The sequence below is a fragment of the Myotis myotis genome, unplaced genomic scaffold, assembly GCF_014108235.1.
Source record: "Myotis myotis isolate mMyoMyo1 unplaced genomic scaffold, mMyoMyo1.p scaffold_m19_p_13, whole genome shotgun sequence".
NCBI lineage: Eukaryota > Metazoa > Chordata > Mammalia > Chiroptera > Vespertilionidae > Myotis > Myotis myotis.
Window position 1 is genome coordinate 27,108,371 of NW_023416317.1, and position 24,309 is coordinate 27,132,679.

At 42.6% G+C, this 24,309-nt stretch overlaps 1 protein-coding gene across 1 annotated transcript in view; it reads right to left on the reverse strand.

Moving 5' to 3' along the window:
• The window catches only part of CLSTN2 (calsyntenin 2), a 558,247-nt gene that overhangs the window by 127,313 nt on the left and 406,625 nt on the right, over positions 1-24,309 (reverse strand). The window contains exon 3 of the mRNA XM_036332393.1: positions 241-436. Coding sequence (XP_036188286.1) covers positions 241-436 — 196 coding nt within the window. The remainder of the gene's footprint in view (positions 1-240; positions 437-24,309) is intronic.

Genomic DNA, 24,309 nt, shown 5'->3' on the forward strand with positions numbered 1-24,309 from the left:
GTTCTGAGGGTGGAACAGAGCTGTCTCCCTGGGAAGCAGAGGGTAGAGGATTTCAGGTGGAGAAAGTGCCCCTTACTAGTGCCTGCAGTGGCCTAGGAACTGGCCAACAGCTGTGTAGGCTGGAGCACCATGGTATGGCCACTGGGTACACATGTCTGTAGAGTAGTGTGTGACAGAGATGGTGGGCAAGAGTGTGTGTGTGTGTGGGGGGGTGTGCAGGAACTGTGTCAGGCGACTCACTTGTGTGACTTCTTCCAGGCTGTCTCCCGGGGCCCCGCGCCACAGTCGTAGGCCTGGATGATGAATGTGTACTCCTTCTGCAGCTCACAGTCGATGGGGCTCTTGGCACGGAGCCGGCCCTCTCCCGATGTCTTGTTGAGCACCACGGCCTCAAAGGGCAGCTCCTGGCCGTGGATCTTGAACGCACAAATCTCCCCTGCAGAGGGAAGAAAGAGGAGCAGTGAGCCGGGATCCTGAGAACTGCCCGACTGCAGACGGAGCTTCCTTCGCACCAGATTTGCAAAGCTAACACCTCCAGGCCATTTCTTCCACCCAGAACTGTCAGACCAGAAGAGGCCTCCAGAGACCCAGCCCAATGTGTTCATTTCATGGATGGTAAAACCGAAGTGATTCACGCATGGAAGTGTCACCCATCAAGTGTATCTGGGAGAAGGAAAGGGGAGAGCCACGTGCGGGACTGGCTGGTGATCCTGGTTTCCCACTTTTCTGAGCAGGTTTCCCTCTGCCCAGTCTGACACTAAAAACTTGCCCACATTGGCCAGTGTGGATCAGTGGTTGAGCGTCAACCCATGAACCAGGAGGTCATGGTTCGATTCCTGGTCAGGGCACATGCCTGGGTTGCGGACTCCATCGCTAGTGGGGGGCGTGCAGGAGACATCTGATCAGTGGCTCTCTCATCATTGATGTTTCTATCTCCCTCTCTCTTCCTCTATCATCAATAGAAAAATATATATATGAAACAATTGCCCATAGTCAAAAGGCAAATGACTACAGAGGAAAGGAGGAAAAGGCCCAAGTGTGCGCAGCCTTTGGTCCTGTGACCACATCCTTGCTACCTGACCATGTGCGCTGTGAGCCAGCAGCATGAGCGTCCCTGGCAGCTAGTTAGAAATGCAGATGCCCAGGTCCCACCCAGGCCTTCCGAGTCAGAATCTGTGTTTTAACAGGGTCTCTAGGTGATTTGTTTGCTCGCCAACCGAGAGCCACACTGTTCTGCTCTGTCCTTTGCTCTAGGTTTACACACTCCACGTTGCTGCAGCCACACTCCCCCCGCGCCTGCATGTCTCTCCACCCACCGCTTCCCTGTGGGGAGAGGGACTCCACTCTGAGATGCAATTTTATTTCAAAACAGTAGGGGTGAGCCTGTGCGAGTTCTAGAATCCCTGTGGAGCTCGAGAAGCTAACTTCTTAAAGGGTTGAACATGTTGTGAAATTAATGCATTTCTCCCTCCCAGCTGGGTTAATGTGTATTATAACTATTTCTCTGCATTAAAATAATAAGGCCATGAATATACCTTCCTTGTCTCAATAGGTGGATATTTGTTTCTTGCAACCTGACTGCAAGTAAGCCCTGTACTGTGTGCCTTGGGAGGTGCTGAAAATTTGAAACACATTCCCTTCTGTCTTAAGGGACTTTACAGACTTGTTGGGGAGACAATGTCTAGGTGTCCAGAAAGGCCGTTCAGAGTGCAAAGGGGTGTGTGAGTGTCACGTGGCCTGGGCAGCAAGGAATTAAATGCAGGCTTGGTCTGGAGGTCTGGATTCACATTCCAGGCTTGCCACTTACTCCAAGATTTAGTCGAATTATATTGCTTCTCTGGCTCTCAATTACGTAACTTGTAAAATGATCCAGGAGATAGTGTTGGGAGGAGGGCACCTACCCTGAGATACCCCAACCCTGGTCTGACATTGCCCCAGCTGCACTGCTGGAACCCCAGTGAGGCACCTAGGGTACACAGTTTAGGGGGGCCCTAACCTCAAGGTGACCAGGCACCTGCCCCACTGCTTCAAAGTGACACTGTGAGAAGAAGGGATAACATGACTGCATGCCTGCTCTGTGCCAGGTACTGAGCTTGGTACCTACCCCACTCAGGCGACCTCATTCAATCTTCCTAACAAACCTGCAAGGCGGAGGTTTTATACCAGTTTGTACAAATTAAAAAAAGAAAACAGATCAGAGAGGTAGGTCATTACTTGGTCAAGGTCACAGAGCTAAAGGTGGTCTAAGACCCAGATGTGGCTGACTTCTAAGTCCATGCCCTGTCTATTTCACTGCACCCTCTCCAAGTAGCCCCATAACTTTTATTTTTAATCCTCACCCAAGGAGGACCAAATATCAAGCTCACAAACGAGGTCTGTGTCCTGACTGGGAATTGAACCGGCAACCTTTTGGTGTACAGGACGACGCTCCCACCAACTGAGCCACTTGGCCTGGGAAGCCCCATAACCTTTGAGGGACCACTGTGGGGACCGCTTCCCGTCCCATTCTATATCCCCATTCAAGCCGCACTCAGGGAGAAATCCCCTGTGTTACATGTAGGAAGCATGCCCTGATCTCTCACTAACTATATTTTCTGAGATGGCCAATCGATAACAAACTTACCTTTAGGCTTTTGATTTTTTATGATTTCATTGATCCTCAATTTCATTATGAACACTCCATTTTCACTACATCCCCTCCTGGCCATCTCTCAAATGGAGTTGTGGAGTAATGGACAGGAGAGACAGATGTGGGCCAGGCTCTAACAAGCAGGCAGTGTTCTCGGGATCACCAGCAGCTCCTTGCTGCCTCTCCGACAGAGCTGCTCTGCAGCCCTCGGGGCAGGAGGACAGGTTTCATCCCATCCTCCAGCTATTTCTGCTCGGAATTACCTGGGGCTTAACTGGATGAACTTCTAAAGTGCCTGCCTTGTGATTCTATCCGAAGATCAATGCCAATAGAGGAATATTACTACCGAAAATGTCTGAACTGGTTCTCGGACATTATCTGAAGTGCCCAACCACTGCCACGATTATAAGACTAATCAGACCATTTCTCTTTGAAGAGACCCGTTAAACCAAAAATAAAAGAGGGCAATTTTCTGTTGGAAACACTTGATTGCAATTAAAGTAGTTCTCAAGACTCAGAAATCCTTCACCAGAGGAAAGGAGAGGAAGGAGGAAAAGGAGAAAGAGGAGGGGGAAGAGGAGGCACAGGGGAGGGTGAGATGAAGTAAACCTCGGGGCGACATATTTTCATCTCACTCAATTCAGCTCAATTCCATTTGATACACCCTGCAGTGTCTGAGAGCGAAGTGCCAGGCACGATGCTGGGCCTGGAGACACAAAGAAAATGATTCGAACACCGGAAAACATAAGGACACTCCTAAGCACTCATCACTTAGTGGAAGAGACAGTTGACCAGGGCAACACAATGCTCACCTACTTTTCACCGGTTCAGACGGAGACAGGATTTAGTCCCCCTTGGAACAAAACCTGGAATTCATGTCACTCTCATTTATCCCACCTCTTCATCTGACACCTAGGTTCCTGCTGCAAAGACTTTCATTCATTTATTCATCCATTCATTCACCTTGTAAATATTTATTAGGGACTATGTGCCCAGCACTGGTGAAACAGTGATGAAGAAAACCAGACCAGCCCTGGCCTACAAGCTGCTGGCGGTCCTGTAGGGGAGGGAAACGAGCCCCCAGAGAATCACATACCTAAGTGAAGAGTGGCGACTGTGGTAGGTGGGTGGTGCTAGGAGAGTCCTGACCTGTCGGCAGGCAGAGCTAACCTAAGGATGTGACCTCAGAATGTGACCTAAGGATGTGACGCTGAGCTGAGACCACAGGAAGAGACAGAAGAGCACAGCCTGGCCGCGAGGAAGGGAAGTGAGTGCCAGGCGGTGGGGCCAGCACCCCATAGGGCCTCAGCAGGAAGGAACACAGCAGGCCCTGAAGGAACATCAGGGCCAGAGTGGCAGGCGTAGAGGCAATGGGAAGGGCCGGCTACATTGGGGATGTGACCAGATAACCAGGCAGGGTCTGGGCTCAAACAGGTCCTGAGCTTGGTTTAAATTTCTGCTGTCACCGTCTTGAAATCCTTAATAATTTTATCTTTGACTTTTGTTCTGTAAATGAAGTCGGATGGACGATGGAGCATGTTGTGAGCAGAGAGATGGGAGCAATGTGCCTGTTCATTGTCTTTGCTGCCTCATTCAGGTATAGCATCCAGGTTGCCCCCTGAGCACAGCACCGGGTGGACCAGATGCATGGGAGTTCAGCAGGACTCAGGGATAACACGGTCAGCCTGTGGCACTGAGGACTCAGTGAACAGAGAGCTGACAACCCAGACAGGCCATACCTTCTGCTTGAACCAAAATTGTTTAGGCCACAGAAAGAAGACAGGGTATTTTAAGAAACATGACCAACCAAAGAGCCTTGTCCTGTCCTTTTCACTCCTGTTACTTCTCGGTAGTAGCTAACAACGTATACTGACAATGATGACAGGCAGGAGGAGGAAAGATAAGACACCCCACAGTTCCTTTTCTGTTTGGACTGTCTTTTCTATCTGTCAGCCAAAGGGAGAGAGTGTTAGTAGAGACTGTGTACATATCAAGAAGGGAAGTAAAAATAGTTGAGTTTGGTTTGCATGGCATTTACACTGATCTGGTAAAGGACTAAATACATATGCATATGTGAGCTACAAAATGCAATTTCTGTGATGTTCAGAGATTCTGCACAGCACTTAACTGCTGGTATGCTTACATTGGGAAACTGGCATTGCACAGTATAGAGATATCAACGGTAAAATTCATGCTAATAAATTACAATTTTAATTTTTCTTTCCTCAGAATAGCATCAAATAGTAAATTCACAGCACCACAAGCTGAGAGAGAGAGAGACTGTGGACAAAAAGCTCAGGATGGAGCCCTGAGAAGGACGAGCATCTAAAGCTGCAGTCCCAGTGTCTGTGTGTGACACATCGGGCTGTCTTGATCTTTCGGGAGGCCTGCCACTAGAACTTGTTATTATTAATAAAGCACTGCAGTGGGAGGGTGAGGCGCTTAAAAAGGAAAAGATCAGACTTAATGGTTTCCATATAAAAAGATCGCTTTTAAAATCATGCTTTCCAACATACTTCCTTGGGTGGGAGAGCGGGTGTGCCGGGAACTACGTGTGGGAGTGCAACAGCCAGATGACCATGCCCTTGGGACCAGCCCTGGGAAAATGAGGCCAGCAGCTGCCAGACCTGAGTGCCGTCTAACACTGGCTTTGGTCGAAGGTGGCTACAGCTTCACCAAGAGGCCCCGTGAGGTCCAGATCCGAAGGGGAGCCCCAGCCTCCAGCCCCAGTGGCGCCAGCCCTCCAGTCACCTCTGTGCCTCCAGATGCCTTTTCCTCTGCAGTAACACGCCTCTCCACACACACACCAGCAGGCACTGATGTGGTTGTCTCTTAATTCCTCCCATTAAGAGTCTGGTGGAAACTTATGAGTGAATGAATTCATTGATGAATAAATGAATGACTAGAACTGATCTTTAGAATACATTTTGTTCCTACCCTTGAATAACCTAGAACTACAGATTGCATTGATTCCATTTTTCAGATGAAGAAACTGAGACTCAGAGAGGTTAAGTGGTTTACCTGAGGTCACTGGATAGTAAGGAGCGGGTGAAGGCCTGATGGCTAGACCCTCTGCATCTCAATGCGGCACTCTCTTTGTTCCTTCAGGGGTTTATCCCTGGGCCGTTGTGATGTTCTAGGACAGAGCTTCTCAAAGTGCCATCGGTGTATCCCTGGGGTCCCCATGACCCTTTCTGCAGGGTCCACAAAGTCCAATCTGGCATCCTGTTAACACTAAGACATTATTTGACTTTTCCATTTGTGTTGATATTTGCATTATTGGTATAAAAACAACGGTGAATGAAAGTGTTGGTGTCTTAGTAGCACCTAACTGGATTCTTCGCCACATATAGTCACAGAAATAAAAACAATGACAAGGCCAATTCCATGTAAGAATGACTCTAACGATGCAGTAAACATTAATTGCATTAAGTCTCAATCCTTGGGCGCTTGTATTTTAATATCTGTGTGACAAAATGGGAAGTGCTCCTGGAGCACCTTTGTATTCAGGTATGCTGATTTGTCTCTCTGAAAAGCATTTATGTGATTTAAGATGAGTTGGGAGCTGAACTAGACCTTTCTTTGTGAAATGCCAATTTTACTTAAAAGAATGATTGACAGACAAACTATGTTTATTCAAACTTGAGTGTGTGGCACGCATTTTTTCTTTCTTTCTAAGTAAGCCTGTCACTTCACGGAAAAGAACTAGTAGCATTTGTTGCCAAAAATAAAATCCAAGTTTTCAGTTCTGGAAAACTTGTGTCTGCCACAGTGAACTTGACAATACATCAATACACCAATTCTTTTTTGATGAGATGGATAATTATATTAATGAATGTGATTGTTTGAAATCACATAATGAATTATGTCAGCTTTTGAAATGTGTACTTAGCAATGAATCAATCAATATCTTCCAAATGACTAAGTGCCTAATGCTATATAGTCACCCATGGGTAAAAGACTCAAAGTGCAAAACTGACTGAAGAATTTTAGTGTAACAGCGCATTGTAAGTTCATTCATGTGATTTTAGATTCTTTATTGTGACTAACCTTTAAGAAACTTTTACTTAGGGAGCTTTGGTATAGTATCAGAGAAGAATATCTACAATTACCTGAAAAGATTATTAAATACTCCTTCCTTTTCCAACTACATTCCTGGGTAAGTCCATATTTTTTTCTTCACCTGCTTTAACCTAAACAACACATCATAGTAGATTGAAGGCAGAAGCAGATGCGAGGACCTAGCTGTCTTCTATTGAGGCGGACATGGAAGAGATTGCAAACAGGTATGCATGGCCACTTCTCACACTAATCATATTTTGGAAAATGTATTTTTTTGGATCAAATTATGTTATATATGTTAACTTGAGTTTATTACTGTTCCTATATAAATTAAGAAATAAGCATTTGAAAGTCTGTGTTTTAATTTCTAATACAGTAAATATTGACAGGTATACCCATATGGACAAAAGCTCTTGAGGGCCATTAGTCATGGTTAAGAACATGAAGATGTCATGAGACCAAAAGGCTTCTAATTTCCCAACCATAGTTTCCCTGTGCTGTTCCTGATGCTTGTAATGGACCCATCGCCTCTCAGAGAACTCCAACCTCAGAGCAACCCAATTTGCTGTGTATCTCACAGCTGAGTATTTGTATGAGAGGAAGCAGGCCGACCTTGATAACCACAAAGTGCCGAGGTAGAGAGCTCTTTATCCCATCACAAATGGTTAAAATCTGGCTCTGGAGCCACACAGGCTGGGCTCACGTCCTACCCTGTGGTTAACTACCTGTGTTATCTTGGGCAAGCCACGTACCTCTCTGTGCCTGTTTCCTCATTTGTAAAATGGGATATATTGCTAATAGTCACCTCACAGGATTGATAACTGTTGGGAGCATTAAATGAACTAATATAAGCAAAGCACTTGACAGTGCATGGTATGAAGTAATCACTATCGGTGTTGGCTCTTACACTGTCTTTATATTAAAGACAAGCAAGTCACACACTTCGGGCAAACTCTCTGTTTGTACTTGAGAACTGACGAGATCATTTTGTCATCAGAAATGCTTTGAATGTATGTCACATGTGTCATTAAAAAACCATCTGGCTCCTTGAAGTGTCTTGCACCTACCAGCCGCAGCTTACATATATTTATATTCCTGAGCAACCCTGGCCAATGACTGCAGCCTGTGCATTTGCCAAATCTCATCCAGGACCAGTACTGCCTCCTAGGGAGGGTTTCCTGGGGGTGGGTGGGTGCTGTTTGTTTATTTGACTTTGCTTCTCACAATGACTAGAAGTTGCTAATGGCCTTGACTGGGCAAGAGTCGAGGATACTAAATATCCGGCCCTGGGCAGGTCAGTCATATCACCAGAACCATCTCACGTAAAATGGCTATAGGCCCCTTGAGAAACATTGCACCTCAAGCATGCAGCTAGTCTCCAAGAGGAAGCACCAGGCCAGGTTCATGACCCCAGGTTTGAGGACAGTGATAGATCTTGTCAAGGCTTCTCCAGACCCGTGAGGTCCCTCCAGATGGAGTGTGACACCATCTGCTTTCAGCCACACACCCTGTGCTCCTCCGTTCACACGCTTGGCAGGCAGTGGACACTGACTACACTGTGGAGGTCTGGGCAGATGAGTTCTGTAACGTGTACTCTGTACCTCCACACCAAGTCATCTGCAGTCACTTTAGGAATAATAAAACGGGAAAGGACAAATGCTAATCACATCAAGAGGTGATCATGCTCTGCATAGCAAATTAGGGCTGAACTTAGAAATATGTCTATACTTCAAAGGAGGCAAGAACATACAATGGAGCCAAGATAGTCTCTTCAATAAATGGTGCTGGGAAAATTGGACAGATATATGCAAGAAAATGAAACTAGACCACCAACTTACACCATACACAAAAATAAACTCAAAATGGATAAAGGACTTAAATGTACGACAGGAAACTATAAAAATTCTAGAAGAATCCAAAGGCAACAAAATCTCAGACATATGCCGAAGCAATTTCTTCACTGATACAGCTCCTAGGGCACTTGAAACTAAAGAGAAAATGAACAAATGGGACTACATCAAAATAAAAAGCTTCTGCACAGCAAAAGAAACCATCAACAAAACAATGAGAAAACCCACTGTGTGGGAAAACATATTTGCCAATGTCATATCCGATAAGGGCCTAATCTCCAAAATTTATAGGGAACTCATACAACTTAACAAAAGGAAGATAAACAATCCAATCAAAAAATGGGCAAAGGACCTAAATAGACACCTTTCAAAAGAGGACATTCAGAAAGCCAAGAGACATATGAAAACATGCTCAAAGTCACTAATCATCCGAGAGATGCAAATCAAAACAACAATGAGGTACCATCTCACACCTGTCAGACTGGCTATCATCAACAAATCAACAAACGACAAGTGCTGGAGAGGATGTGGAGAAAAAGGAACACTTGTGCACTGCTGGTGGGAATGCAGACTGGTGCAGCCACTATGGAAGACAGTATGGAGTTTCCTTAAAAAACTGAAAATGGAACTCCCATTTGACCCTGTGATCCCACTTCTAGGAATATATCCCAAGAAACCAGAAACACCAATCAGAAAGGATATATGCACCCCTATGTTCATAGCAGCACAATTCACCATAGCTAAGATCTGGAAACAGCCTAAGTGCCCATCAGTAGATGAATGGATTAGAAAACTGTGGTACATCTACACGATGGAAACTATGCTGCTCTAAAAAGGAAGGAACTCTTACCATTTGCAACGTCATGGATGGAACTGGAGAGCATTATGCTAAGTGAAATAAGCCAGTCAATGAAGGAAAAATACCACATGATCTCACTCATTCATGGATAATACAGACCATTATAAACTTTTGAACAATAATAGATACAGAGGCAGAGCTGCCTCAAACAGATTGTCAAACTGCAGCAGGAAGGCCGGGGAGGGTTACGGGGCAGGAGGTAGGGGGGTAAGAGATCAACTAAAGGACTTGTATGCATGCATAGAAGCATAACCAGTGGACATAAGACATTGGGGGATAGGGGAGGCTAGGGGACTGTCTAGGGCGGGGGGATAAAATGGACACATATGTAATACCCTTTGTAATACTTTAAGCAATAAAAAAAAAAAAAAAAAAAAAAAAAAGAAATATGTCTATACTTAAGCCCTGGCCAGTGTGGGGCAATCGGTTGTGTGTTCTCCCATCACCAAGAGGTTGGATTCCCAGTCAGTGCACATGCCCGGGTTGCAGAATCAATCCCCAGGAGAGAGCATGCAGGAGGCAGCCAATGGATGCTTCTTTTCCTCATTGATGTTTCTCTCTTCCTCTCTCCCCTGCTCTCTCTAAAATCAATAAAAAACATATATTTTTAAAAGAAGTAAAAAAAAATCTATACTTAAAAAAGAAAAATGGATTTTAAGCTCTCTCACTTCAGGTAAAAACTTACATTTCTCAAAGTAGAAAGCTAAAGGAAAAGACTCAATGGGTTGTCACTTTGGCTGTTCCCTTGTGTGTCTGGGTGGCAGGGAGATCTCAGAAAGGCCTCAGTTCCGCAAGCAGATGACCTTAACCTTAATCCCAGCTCCTCCTTTCTGGACTGCGTGACCTTTTGTGATTCATTATAACTAAGACTATATCGTGCCTGATCACAAAGTGCCATGAGGCTGCAAGGACACACTAAATGAGAAAGAGCCCTGGGAAGTAAAAAGATCTACTTTTTATTATTATAATAAGTCCGCCCTCAAGCCTGAAATAACTAGATGCATATTGGCAACTTAGCTTGTTTCTATTAGAAACCAAAGTGGGGGAGAGTGTCACCCTTATGGCTTTTCTGTCTACTTAGTATTGAGCAAAGTAAAAATAACTCTTTTATTTAAGAAGTCGTTTTCCTAAAGCTTTATGCTGAAATCAAAATCCCCTCCCTTGGGAAGATGAACATAGCACAATTATTATGTTGCTAAAAACCAATGAAGACAATGCATTTTTCATTCTTTGGCAATACTGGTTAAATGAATGAATGATGTGACAACTAATATATATATACATGGTCAGAGACTTAAAGAGTGTCTGGTCTCTGGATCAGGCAGAGCTTGAAGACATGTTGGGCGGTCATTTGGTCTTGAGGGTGCCCAATAGTCTGCAGTTGAAGGCACAAAAATGTGCTGTATTTATCATTCACTCAGCAAACCTTCCGTGGGCATAAATAATACGGTGAAAAAAAATGAGTGAATAATAAAAATTTATATAATCAACTGCAGCTCACATTTACCACGCATTTATGATGGACCAGACACTTAAAACTTATAATAAAACCACCTGCATCTCTGTATGTGCTGACCCACCTGGCCAGGGGGTGGAGATTGGGACGAATCAGAGACCATGTCTGTTTTCACAGACAGGAGGAGACAGATGAACGAGGAGTTAAGTGCAATAAAGTACTGCAAAGGCTGCAGTAGGTGTCTGTGCTGGGTGTTGTGAGAACACAAAGGATGACTGTTCGGTCAATCTCACCCTTAAATACTTGCAGAATCAGTTGTTTCCTGTCACGTAGCCACACGAGGAAGGCAGTAGGTGCAGGAAGGAAGAAGTTTCAGCCTAAATAACTCTGCTTGAGACAAGATCCTGCCCCAGATAGGCCAGTCTTATACCACCTACGCGCACTAGCACGTCTTTCTCTTCACAAAGGAGTGTCAGTGCTTCTATTCCTAGAAGGGTAGTGCAGGTCAGTGCCTGAGAGTCAGTCAACCTCAATTCAAACCCTGACTCCTCACTTGTCATCTCTGTCACTTCAAAATGTTAATGTTTCCATACTTCCATGTTCCCATCTGTGAAGTGGGAATGAAGCCATCTCCCTTCTATGGTAACATAATCAGAATAGTACTTTTTTAAAAAACAGAATTTACTATGGCATAAACTGGGCTGAGTGATTTGGGTAAAACGATATAACTTAATTCTCACCACACCTGTATGAGAATGCCAACAGGAAGTGGTGGCAGACCAGATCAGACTGGTATGTTCCTGGTTCTACCATGGCACCCTTGCCAGGGTTAGCAACTCAGGCCTCCTACTGACATCACTGTTAAACCTATGTCTCAAAAATTATTAGCCTAGATGCAATTACCAGATGGGACTAAATCTCTTTCCCACTGCCAAGCAAAGACAGGGGCCTGTCAAATCAGTATGGAGCATCTTATTTAAAAAGAAGGGATCTCATTTACCTATAGGTGTTGGGTGGAGTTCAGTCAGATCCACAATAATTACCTGAAATCTGTCTCTACTAACTCTTCCTGTCCTTTAGGGAAAATTATTCATGTCCCTCAGAGAGTGAAAAAGTCCCACCCAAATACATGGCCCTTTACTGCTGTTCAACTGTCTCCATTAAGAATATGTGTGTGCGTGCGCGCGTGTCTGTGTCCTGCAGGGAGGGTATCTTAGTAGATGCTAAGGGTCCCAGAGCCTGAGACTCTATCCTTACTCTCCAGGAACTTACACTGGGTTTCACACACAGACGCTATAGATGGGACCAAATCATTAAAGGTGTTTGAGGTTAATGAGTGCTAATGAGTTCTGGAAATACAGGGGCGATTACAGCCTCCTCAATTTACCAGAGGAAGACCCAATAGTCAAATAAATTTGCTACAAATCATGCTCACAGGTAAAAACTTTGGAATCTTGCTCCCCTGTCCTCAGTGTCCAAACAGGGGTCTCACATGTGACCTTGAGATTGAACCAGTCAGAGGTTGCAATCCAAGCAAACCTGAAGGCTTTGTTTCTCCCCATCTCCACCCCCCAGTTTATATATTTCTTGTCCTCTGCTTCATTCTTGGTTTTTCTCATCGAAGGTGTATAGGAACTTGAGAGGCACGGGAAAAATTTCCCTTCAGAGGATGACGTGTTACATGCTGCACTCTTGCACTTTGTAACGTGGAAGCCACTCGCCAACATGTGGCTCTTGAACACTTGAAATGTGGCTGAGCGTGACCAAGGAAGTGGACCTTTACATTTTATTTAATTTTATAATTTTAAACTTACTCAGTTCAGTTACTGGAAAACTTTTTAAAAAGCTTGGGTACATGAATCAATTTTTTAAGCTATAAATTATGTGAAATATAAATCAAGTGCTTCCGATGAAAATTTAGAGCCTAAATTGAAATGTCTTGTAAGTGGAAAATACACACCAGATTTGAAAAATATTTTTATGAGAAATAAAGTGAAAAATTTCTCATTAGTACGTTTATTTGATAACATTGAAATGAATTACTGGGTATTCTGGGTTACACAATATACACTAATAAAATCAATTTTACCTGTTTCTTCTTCTTGGTTTACTGTAGCTACTAGAAAATATATACTTGTGTATGTGACTTGAATTATATTTCTGTTGGACAGTGCTGCTCTACATAATTAACAGTGTACATCACTAGAGGCTAATTTTCCATGGAAATAAATGTATAGAGAGTGCACTCTACAATAACTGTAGAATTGTCCTGCTTTAATGCTGATTTTTATTTCTCAGCATTACTCCTAATATTTAGGATAATGTTTCCTCTTAAAATATCAGCCCATCTGGCCTTTTTCAGATGATTAAGCCAAATTTAGCGCAAGTTCCCAAAGTCCTGATTGTCAGGCCTTGAATTAGCATTGCTTCTTAATGAGAACATTGTTATAAAGTAAAAAAAAAAAAAAAAATCTTGAAATTTTAATGACACTGAATATTTAAATAATAGCACATTGGTCAATTATAGAAATTCAGATATTTGTACTGACAAATGGTTTTTATTAATTATCAGCCAATACAGAAGTCTTTTGGCAATAGGATTCTAGTTTGTAATCCACTCAGTCATTGGAATGAAAAATGTGTAAATCTTTATAAAGAAAACTTTATTTTAAGAAAATAAATTTAATAAATTACATTAGTATTATATTAATAAAGTAATACTTTTATGAAATAATAATTATGTATCGCATAGCAAGTCATTATGACAATATCCTTATTGCTCTTTTTCTAATTAGAATAATTCAAACTCTCACAAAATGTAATGCTCTGTGCTTGTTTCTCCACAAATGGGAGGAAAGAAAATGTGGGTTGTAAAATGTAGGCGTAAAGGCATCTAAGGAGCTGTGGTTCTGATGTGGATGAGTAAGTGCCTGACACACTGAGTCTCTCACAATAACACCGATAACCCCTGACAAATACCCCCTTCCACCCGCCCCCCTAAAAAAACAACCAAGGAAGGGAATGGAAAATTGGAGAAAGCTACTAGCAATGAGTGAGCTTTCTGGGTTTTAATCATTAGAAAATTGTAAAATACACAAAACATAAAAGTTATCATCTTAATTATTTTTAATTGTATTACTAAGTATTACAAAGTACATTCACAAGTTTTCTGTTTTGATCCTTTGCCCCGAGGGCAGCTGTAGCCCCTGGTGAAGGGGTGGGTGGGGGGGTGGGGGTGTGTCTAAAATTCTCTTGTCTTCCTGGCCAGGTAAATTGGACTGCGGCCTATGGGGCAGAAATTTGGGAGAGAAGTGAGTCAGGGAAGGAGAAACCCCAATTCTGTTTAAATTCCACCCAAGTCTCTAACAGGCTCCAGAATTATGCATGTGGGGGACAGACTGGAAGCATCTGCACTGAAACCTGAACTGCTGCTCATAGTAGGTAAGGGTTTACAGTTTGAGTTGAACTAAGTTAACTGCCTATTAAACCAAACACCAACAATTTTTGAAGGAATATGACAATCCAAAGTCCTCTCAACATAACATTCAAAATGTCCAGAATGTAATCCAAACTTATTTTACACATGAAGAGCTAGGGAAATGTGACTCTTACTTAAGGGTAAAGACAATAAGGGCAACCCCAAAATAACTCAGATGTTTGTAGTCTCAAACACATACACTAAATAAGTAAGTTCAGGGTCATAAAATAAAATATGCTTGCAATGAATGAAAAGATATAAACCTCATCAGAAAAATAGAGAAAAAGAATCACGCATATGAATTCTGTAACTTTAAGAGATAAGATTTATTTGAAATAAAATGCCCACGGGAGGAGATGACAGAAGAATAGAGGATTATAAAAGTATCCAATGTGAAGAAAAAAGAACAAAGATAAAAAAATAAACAGAGTTTTGGTGACCAGTGAGAAATCTGAAGTAGAAGGAGAAAAAATATTGAAGAAAAATATAAATTCAGGGGCCGATGGGTTGATATCAAAAGTTTTACATAACAGGTAATTGGAGTCCCAGAAAAAAAGGAGAGAAAGAACAAGGCAAAAACTGTGTTTAAAGAAATAATGGCTGAAAATGTTCCTAATTTTGGTAAAAGACATATATTTATATATTCAAGATGCCAGGAAAGAGGAATGCATGTAAGTGAAACCACACCTATGCACATCAAAGCCAAAGTTAAGGAGAGAGCCGCCAATTATACACAGGGGAACGGTAAGTTGAATGACTGTGAACTGATCACAAACCACGGAAGCTAGAAGGCAGTGGTGCATCTTTTAAGGACTAAAAGGACAAAGGAAAAACTATCAGCCCATAATTCTATAACAAGAAAAAAATAGTCTTTGAGACAGAAGGTGAAGTGAAGACATTTTTGTTCATCTCTATAAGACATCCTAAAGGAATTTTTTTTCTGGCGAAAGAGAAATGATGCTGGGGAAAACATGGGACTTCAAGGATGAAGGAAGAGCATCAGAAATTCGAAGTATTTAGACTAAAAGATAATTTTTTCCTCCTAATTGTTAAAACGACATATGTCTGTTTCAAGTAAAACTATAACATTGTCTGTGAGGCTTATAATATGTTCAGCTACAATACACATGATCACTATAGCAAAAAAGGATGGTGGGAGTGGTAAATGGATCTATATGGTTGCAGGGTTTCTGTAGTTTATATAAAGTAGTAAAATAGCAATTCTAGGAAGACTGAACATTTGTAGATATATGCAGAGAGCAAGTAACCATTAAAAAAAAGATATAGCTAAAAACACTATACAGAAAGTGAAATTCTAAAGAATATTCAAATAATCCCAAAGAAAGCAGGAAAAGAGCAACAGAGAAACAATCATCAGAGGTTAAACAGAAAACAATAAAATGGTAGATCTAAATTCAACCATATCAATAATTACATGAGACATTCCAATAAACATGCAGATATTACCAGAATGGATAAAAACGCAAGACCCGACTACACAGTCATGTGTCGCTTAATGACAGGGATATGTTCTGAGAAATGCTTTATTAGGTGATTTCATCGTTATGCGAACATCACAGACTATACTTATACAACCTAGCTGGCATGCCCCTGACACACCTGGATTACATACACACCGACTGCTCCTCGGCTACAAACTCGTACAGCATGCTGCTGTACTGCATACTATAAGCAATTGTAACAATGGTATTTGAGCATCTAACCATATCTAAACATTATTATGTACTGGATACATTGTGGTAAGTGCCATACTTTTATACTACTGGCAGCCCAGTAGGTTTGTTTATACCAGCATCACCACAAACATGTGAGTCATGTGCTGCCCTACGAATTACAATGGCCATGACATCACTAGACAATAGGAATTTTTCAGCTCCATTACAATCTTATGGGACCACCTTTGCATACGTGGTCCACTGTTCACCAAAACATTGTTATTTGGAGAATGACTGTATATGTGTGCTGTCTACAAGAGATGCACTCCTACTATAAAAGCACAGATATGTCCAAAGAAATAAGTGAGAAAGGTATCTGACACAAATTGCAAGTACAAAGCGGCTGGAGCAGCTAAATTAATAGATGAAATTGATGTCAAAACAAAGAGTATTACTAAAAAAGGACATTTCATAATTACAAAGGGAAGAGATAGCAACTGTAAAAGAACATGCATCTTATTTTGAAGCCTCAAAACACATGAAGGAAAATGGATAGAATTAAAGGAATAAAGAGCCAATTCCACAGTCATAGTAGGAGAATTTAATAATTGATAGAACAAGACAAAAAAAAATCAATAAAGTCAAAGGTAATCTAAAAAACACTATAAACTGCTTCGTCCTAACTGATATTTAAAAAAGCACTACATCCAACTGCAGAATACATATCACTTCAACTTCAATGTCATGCTCACAAAGACCAGATGCTGGGTCATAAAATGAGCCCTAATCATTTTAAAAGGCTGAAGTCCTAGAGTATGTTCTCTGACCTCAATGGAATTAAATCGGAAATCAATAACACTTAACAATAAGAGGTCTAGCGAAAGCCCAGATATTCAGAAATTAAACAATACACATTTAAACAACACATGAGTGAGAAGAAATTGAAAGGAAAATTAGTAAGTAATTGGGACTGAAGAAGATAATACAACACAAAAATTTGTGGAATGCAGATAAATCCGTGCTTAGAAATTTATAGCTTTAAATGCATAAATTATAGAAGAAAAAAGATCTAAAGTCAAGAACCTAGGAAAAGAAGAGTAAAGTAAGTCCAAACTAAGGAGACTAAAAAATCCCTATTGCTCATCATCATGCTTATAGCATACATTAAATACTTTGACTTTTTTATTAAAAAATCTTCCCACAAAGAAAATTCCAGGACAAGATTGTTTCATAAATCCAAAGAAGAAATAATACCAATCATAGATAATTGTTTTTTTTAAAAAAATAGAGGAGGCTTTTTAAGAGGCTGCTGTTACCCTGATAGCAAAACCTGATAGAGATATTATAAGTAAAGAAAATTATAGACCTCTACCTATCATGAGCATAGATAGACACAAACATTCTTAACAATATATAAAAAGGACTATGACTAAGTAGAATTTATCCCAGAAATGCACGATTCAGTCAATGTAATTCACCATATTAACAGGATAAAGGAGAAAAACCATATGGTCATTTCAATGGATGTTAAAAAGAATTTGCCAAAATGCAACACCCTTACATAATAACTTCTTCCGGCAAATTAGAAATAGAACAAAACTTGCTCAAACTGATAACAAGCTTCTGTGATAAACCTACAGCTATCACACCAACAGTGAAATACTAAGTCCTTTGTTCCTAAAATGAGGAACAAGGCAGAAGGACTGCTCTCACCATTTCATAGCCTTTATTTTGCTCTCACCCTTTTTGAGTGTTTACTTTGTGCCAGATCCTGTGCCAATGGCTTTACTAGTAGAGCAACTCTTTATGCAAGTACCAAGTTTTCTGCCATTTCCAGATGAGGAAACTGGAGCACAGAGAGGTTTAAGAAACTTGCCCAGTGTCACAGAGTAATCACAAGGCAACATTTAAATTCAGATCTCCCTGAGGTCAGAGTTCACCTCTTACCACAGCCGTCTTCTCAGTAGAACACTAGTGATCATTACTATTGGAATCTAGAGGCAGGGGAGAAACCTATGTGTTGGGCTTCTTCACATTTTCTGTTTCCACAGACCAAGAGGCAAAAATAATGCTGACACAGCCCACCAGGGACGGAGCAAACAGGCTGAAAGGTTTGTGGTTTCCAGGGGATGCTGGAGAGCCACCGCCTGACTTACACATCTCGATTGAGGACGCCTGCTATCCATCAACAGGAATACTCAGATTACAATGGTATTTTGCTACTAAAAGTGAGTCTTATTTGCTCATTTTCATTATTTAGAGGCAGTTAATTAAAATCCCGGCTGATATGTATTTTGCTCCCTTCACATCACCAGCGATCTCTTGCTGCTGTGCTTTTACAATATTGCCGTTTTATGACTTGATAGGGCCTATCCTGGAGTTCTTATGTTTGAGTCTCCCATTATTTCAGTTTCAAGGAAGACATTAAACCACTGTAAGGACCCAGCCATTGCTGGTGAAGCAGGAGAAGCAACTGTGGTGCTCGTCTTTAAGAAAGAGCAGACCCTAAAGCAGTGGTTCTCAACCTTCCTAATGCCTCGACCCTTTAATACAGTTCCTCATGTTGTGGTGACCCCCAATTTCATTGTTACAAATGGAACATCATTAAAGCATAGTGATTAATCACCAAAACAATATGTAATTATAGATGTGTTTTCTGATGGTCTTAGGCGACCCCTGTGAAAGGGTCATTCGACCCCCAAAGGGGTTGCGACCCACAGGTTGAGAACCGCTGCCCTAAAGGATTATCCACCAGGGAATGCACCCATTTACAGGGAGAATGTGGGGGTTCGGCTTTTGAACAAGAGAAAGACTGACTGCAAGAGTTATACTGGCTAGAGACTGGCAACCTTAATCCTAGGCCCATTTAGCCATTTCGTTCTCACCTAATGATGGAGAAGGGCTTGCAATGTCAAAAAATGGCCCACGTCCACTATGACGTTTCTAAGAGAGCTAATGCATAATTTCTTAAGAGTCATGTTAATGTTGCAATTCACTCTATAAAATACCTAAATATCTTTTTTAATATGAAGCTAATGTTTTCTCTTGCATCTTTGAGTAGAATGAACATTCTCAGAAACTGTGTCGTGTTTACCTGGCAACTCGATACCTGCTTGTGAGGGCACCTCAGGCAGGGAAACCCGTGCTTGAAATTGCTGGTTGAAGGATAGAATATCAGAGCCAACCGGCAGTTAATGCACCAGGTTTTTAAATCTGAAGTTAAGGGGGAGGAAGAAAACACCCTAATAAGCAGGCTTTTACAACTTATCTGCAGACAGGAACCTGTGGAAACAGAAAGTCTTACAAGCTGTCCAATTGAGAGGTTGGTAAGCAGCTGTTACTGCCATCAGCAGCCTTTGTTGCCAAGAAAGCGATCCATCCCAGTTGTTCTTGATCGACTAACAAAACGCTCTCCCTTATATCTACTAGAACTCCTACACAAGCTTCAAAGCCCAGTTTAACATCATCTCCTTTGAGGAGCCTGTTCTGGCTACTCAAGCTGAAATGAGCACCACCTCCTTGCTTTCCTGCCTCCCTGCACTTTTCTTCCCACATGGGCAACTGTGTACACCTTTTTCCTCTTATAGAGCCTCCAGAGTAAAAAATCTGTACTCACTCCTCTCCCTGACTTTACTGCCTCTCTTAAAGCCTGACTCAACAAAGGTGCTCAGAGAACATTCACTGGATGTCAGTGCAATAGAGTCTCCATCAATTCAAAGGGAGTGGGGCATCATAGCTGAGACCAGAGTCTTTGGCATCAGAATGCCTTGGCTTCCAGTAGCAGCTCTGACATTCCTGACTCTGTGACCATGACCAAAATGCGTTAACTTACCTACACCTGAACCTCCTCATTCATAAATAACAAATCCTACTACTAGTATATTGAGCTACTGTGAAGTTTGAAATCAACCAGGCAAAGTGCATCAAGTTCTTGTATCATGCTGCATGGAGAAAGCACACAGTAAGTGATGGCAATTGCTAACATCCGTGGTAGTACCTTCATATGGAAGCAGAAACTCATGTTCTTCTGATTTTGATTTCCTTGGAGGGAAAAAGGCTCAGAGAAGGTCACCATCTTGTGTCAAGGAGATCCCAACAGGGCATCACTAGGACCTCACCTCTGGGTTTCTCTCTGCTAGTTGTCAAGCCCTACTTCTTTCAACCAGCCTCATTGCAAGGTCTGTTGAGCCCCTGCCCCAGACCCCGGCTTGCTCTGGTGATGGGGAAAATGAGACATTTTGGAGGGCTAGCAATCTGAATCTAGCCACTGCCCCTTTGTCTGCTTCTGCAAGACCTATTTATAAACCTTCCCCAGGTGAAGTTATCAGTGCTGGCGCCAGGCCAAGCCTTTGGTTGTGGTCTCAAAGCCCCAGCACATAGGGCTCTTTAAGAACTTGCAAAGGGGACTGGAAAACCCTTATTTGGGAGACAAAGAACTGAAAAGATATAAAAAGGGACAGCTTCCTCCATGTTGTTGCCCAGAATTTGAAAGACATTTTTTTCTGGGCCCACACACAATAATAATAAAGTGTAACTCCATTTCTCTAAGCGTTGCTTGGTTTTTCTTTGGTCTTCTGTAACACTGGGATCTTATGGGATGAGCCATCTCTGGTGAGCTGTCATCCAGGTGCTAGGGCCCCTTTATGTCTATGCCATCCTAAGCTCACGCCATGGCTCACGTCTCCTGAGCTGAATACACTGCTCTGTCCTCCCCAAATTCACTGCCAATGCCTGGGCACATTCCCGCACCATCTCTCACCCTATCAACAATCCCCCGTGCCAGGGGTTATTCACCCCACTGGACAGATGAGTCAGCTGAGGAACAGGGCGACTTAATGACTTGCTCATGGTCACACCAGGACCTGACCCCATTTTCCTGCCTCTGCTGCTCACGCTCTACACCAATCTGCCTCCTTGTGCGGCGAGGAGGAAATCGATGAACAACTGCAGGTACACGAGACCGCATATTTCCACTCCCTGACAAGTTCTGCCATAATCTATACGTTGTACTGAAGTTCCCAAATGTTCGGGTGGGGAACCCCAAAGGGCCAGAGACATATTTTAAATGTTTAATTCAAGTTAGGGCAAGTGTCAGGAAAATCCATATTTTGAGCTGCAGAAGAAAGAGAAATGGCAGCCCAATCAATAGTACAGAAGTATATGGACTCTTTTACTGTTCTATCAATTCCTGGAGCTAATAAGTCAGCATCTCAGGGGACAGCTTCGTAGTTTAAAACAAAAGTTCAGAGGCCGCTGCCTGTCAGGCATGACTCCAGATTTCATTCTGACCAAGGTGAGAGGGAGATGAAGGGCCTTCTCACCCGCGGACCAGACAACCCCCCGGGCACCTCTCATTACAGCTGGGACTGCTCGGCTGATAACAAGCACCTCCGATGTGGCTGGCTAGTTCTTCATTTCCCTGTCATCAATTCTGCCAGCAAAAGCCCCCACAGAAGGCATGCAGATTAAAATGTTAAATCAAACTCCGAAGAGAAATTTGAAAATCAATTTTAGGTTCCTGAAGAAAAGGCCAAGGAGGATAATTAAGACTTGAAACTCCCAGCTTCAGCTGCTTTATTCCCTAATTCTGGGGTAAAATGAAAGCTTTCTTTTCTAAGGAACTGGCTGGAGAGGGAAGGCAATGGTAGAACGGAGCGTGTTCCCCGGGCTGAGGACCACGAAGCCCGAAGCATTCCTAGTTCACGAACACACACTCGGGTGAGCCAGTCAGTCAGCAAACTGACTCACGACAACTCTCATTTTCTTTTCATGTACCATTCCTCTCCTCCCCCCTTGCAACAGAAAGCCAATGCAAATGTGAAAGCTTGGCTGCTTCTAACTTTACAGAAAATAATTTGAAAGAGCTGCACATTACCTGGGCCCTCGGTGTCAGGAGCTAATGCGTCCTAAATGTAACCCATTTCCAGCAAAGCCAGAATCTGCTGTGACATTTCCCTTCGCTGCACACAGATATTTGTATTATCACTGCCTTGCTCTGGCTCTGATTTGCCTATTGTGATTCGCATGGACCAGCAATGCTAATAGGATGCTTCATTTCCCCCTTGGGCCAATGCACAATGAATTACAGCCCTGGGATCCATCTCACTGTACAGTAAATACACTTGCGCTGCTTTACTTTCATGCAAAACATATGTGGATGAAGTTCACTTTAAAATACATATATATTTTTTATTGATTTCAGAGAGGAAGGGAGAGGGAGAGAGATAGAAACATCAATGATGAGGGACGATCTTTGATCGGCTGCCTCCTGCACACTCCACACTGGGGATCGAACCTGCAACCCGGGCATGTGCCCTGACCAGGAATTGAACCGTGACCTCCTGGTTTATCAGTCGACACTCAACCACTGAGCCACTGGTAGGGCTGAAGTTCACTTTTTAAGCTGCCTAGAAATGGAAAGACAGATGGAACTCCAGCCTTTCTATGTAAGGGGTATTTGTAGAAGACCCAGGAAAGTTTAATTCCCGGCTTCCAGCAGCTAAGGTCACATAATTATTTGATCCCCAGTGAGATCCAAAATTGTGCATGCCTCAGAAAAGTGAAATTGACAGAAGGAGTCATTTCTGCAGCTCTGCGGAATTGCTTGTTTTTATTGACTGGGAAGTCATTGCATGTTTCTGCACACATTTATCAGCGGCAGTTTTTCATCCTGCTCCTAGAACGTCCATGATAAGCTTAGAATTTAACCACTTATCTCTTTTGTCACTTGTTATTCTCCCAGCCAGCCATGCTCATACTTAGGATATTAGGAATAATTACTGAGCATCTGTTCATACCAGGCCCTGCAGAGGAAGGAGCACTCCATCGCTGTCCTCCACGCTGACATTTCCTTAGGGAGTAGGAGGCACATAGCACCCAAGGTTTTAGACCAGAGAAAGGTTCCCAGTTTTTATTGGAATGTTTCTCAACCCTCAGTTTCTTAAGGATCACTTTTATGTTTTCAGCTATAATTGAGAAAGACTTCTAATATTTTTACTTTGTACTTTTAACTAGATTTGCTTGTTTTTATTTAAAGTAATTTGTAGCCCTAACTGGTTTGGCTCAGTGGATAGAGTGTCGGCCTGCAGATTGAAGGGTCCCGGGTTTGATTCTGGTCAAGGGTATGTACCTTGGTAGCAGGCACAACCCCAGTGGGGGGTGTGCAGGAGGCAGCTGATTGATGTTTCTAACTCTCTATCCCTCTCTCTTCCTCTCGGTAAAAAAATCAATAAAATATATTTAAAAAATAAAATAACTGGTAAAGGAAACTATTATTATAGTTTGAAGAATAACTGTCTGCCACAAGGGGAAGGCAATGTTTAGGTGTTATTTCTAGTTTGACAGTGATACCCTCAAAGTGAGGAGACAGACATGTGTCCATCTGACTAACACAGAGTATGATACGTATAACAGACAGGAGAGGGGAGGGAGCAATGAACTCCCTCCAGGGAAGTTCTTCCTGGAGGAGGAACAGCTAAGTTGGGCTGGAGGGATGCTTCGGAGTTCATCAGGAAGACAGGAAGACCTTCCGTATTTCCTGTGGTCTTCCTTGTGTCTTATGGAGCCAGCCAAAATGTCACGGTGTTGATTTACCTGCTGTCCTCTCGGGAACAATGCAGAGACAGTAAATTACTGATGATCCAACCTGGACATCAAAATGGATTTCTTTCTTTCAAACTTTCAAATGGCTCATGCGTTAGGTTAGAGTGACATGATCTGATCACTCGTCCTGTGGGGCAGCTCTAAATGTCTGCTCTCACATTCAGCGTCTCCATTTGTTTTGATGGGTGGGATTTTGTTTAGAGACCCCGTTGTGGCTGCTCTCACTGTCTCTGGGCTGTGATTCTCTGTTAGGGTGGAAAGCCTAATCTCTCTAGCTTGCCCTGAACCTCACAACTTCCCAAGTGCACCGAGCTCAATGAGGCCTGGAGGTTTGGCTGTGGTGACAGCTCTGAGCTGTTGAATCCATTTCCTGGTCACCTGATTGTCATTTTGGGGATAGCCCCCTAAACCTTTGAGCTGGAGTTCCTTCCCTTATCCTCCTGGGGGACTAGAATCCTCTCACTACTCTCCCAGAGCACATGCTTGAAGGCTTAGAGCAGTGGTTCTCAACCTTCCTAATGCCTCGACCCTTTAATACAGTTCCTCATGTTGGGGTGACCCCCAATTTCATTGTTACAAATGGAACATAATTAAAGCATAGTGATTAATCACAAAAACAATATGTAATTATATATGTGTTTTCCGATAGTCTTAGGCGACCCCTGTGAAAGGGTCATTCGACCCCCAAAGGGGTCGC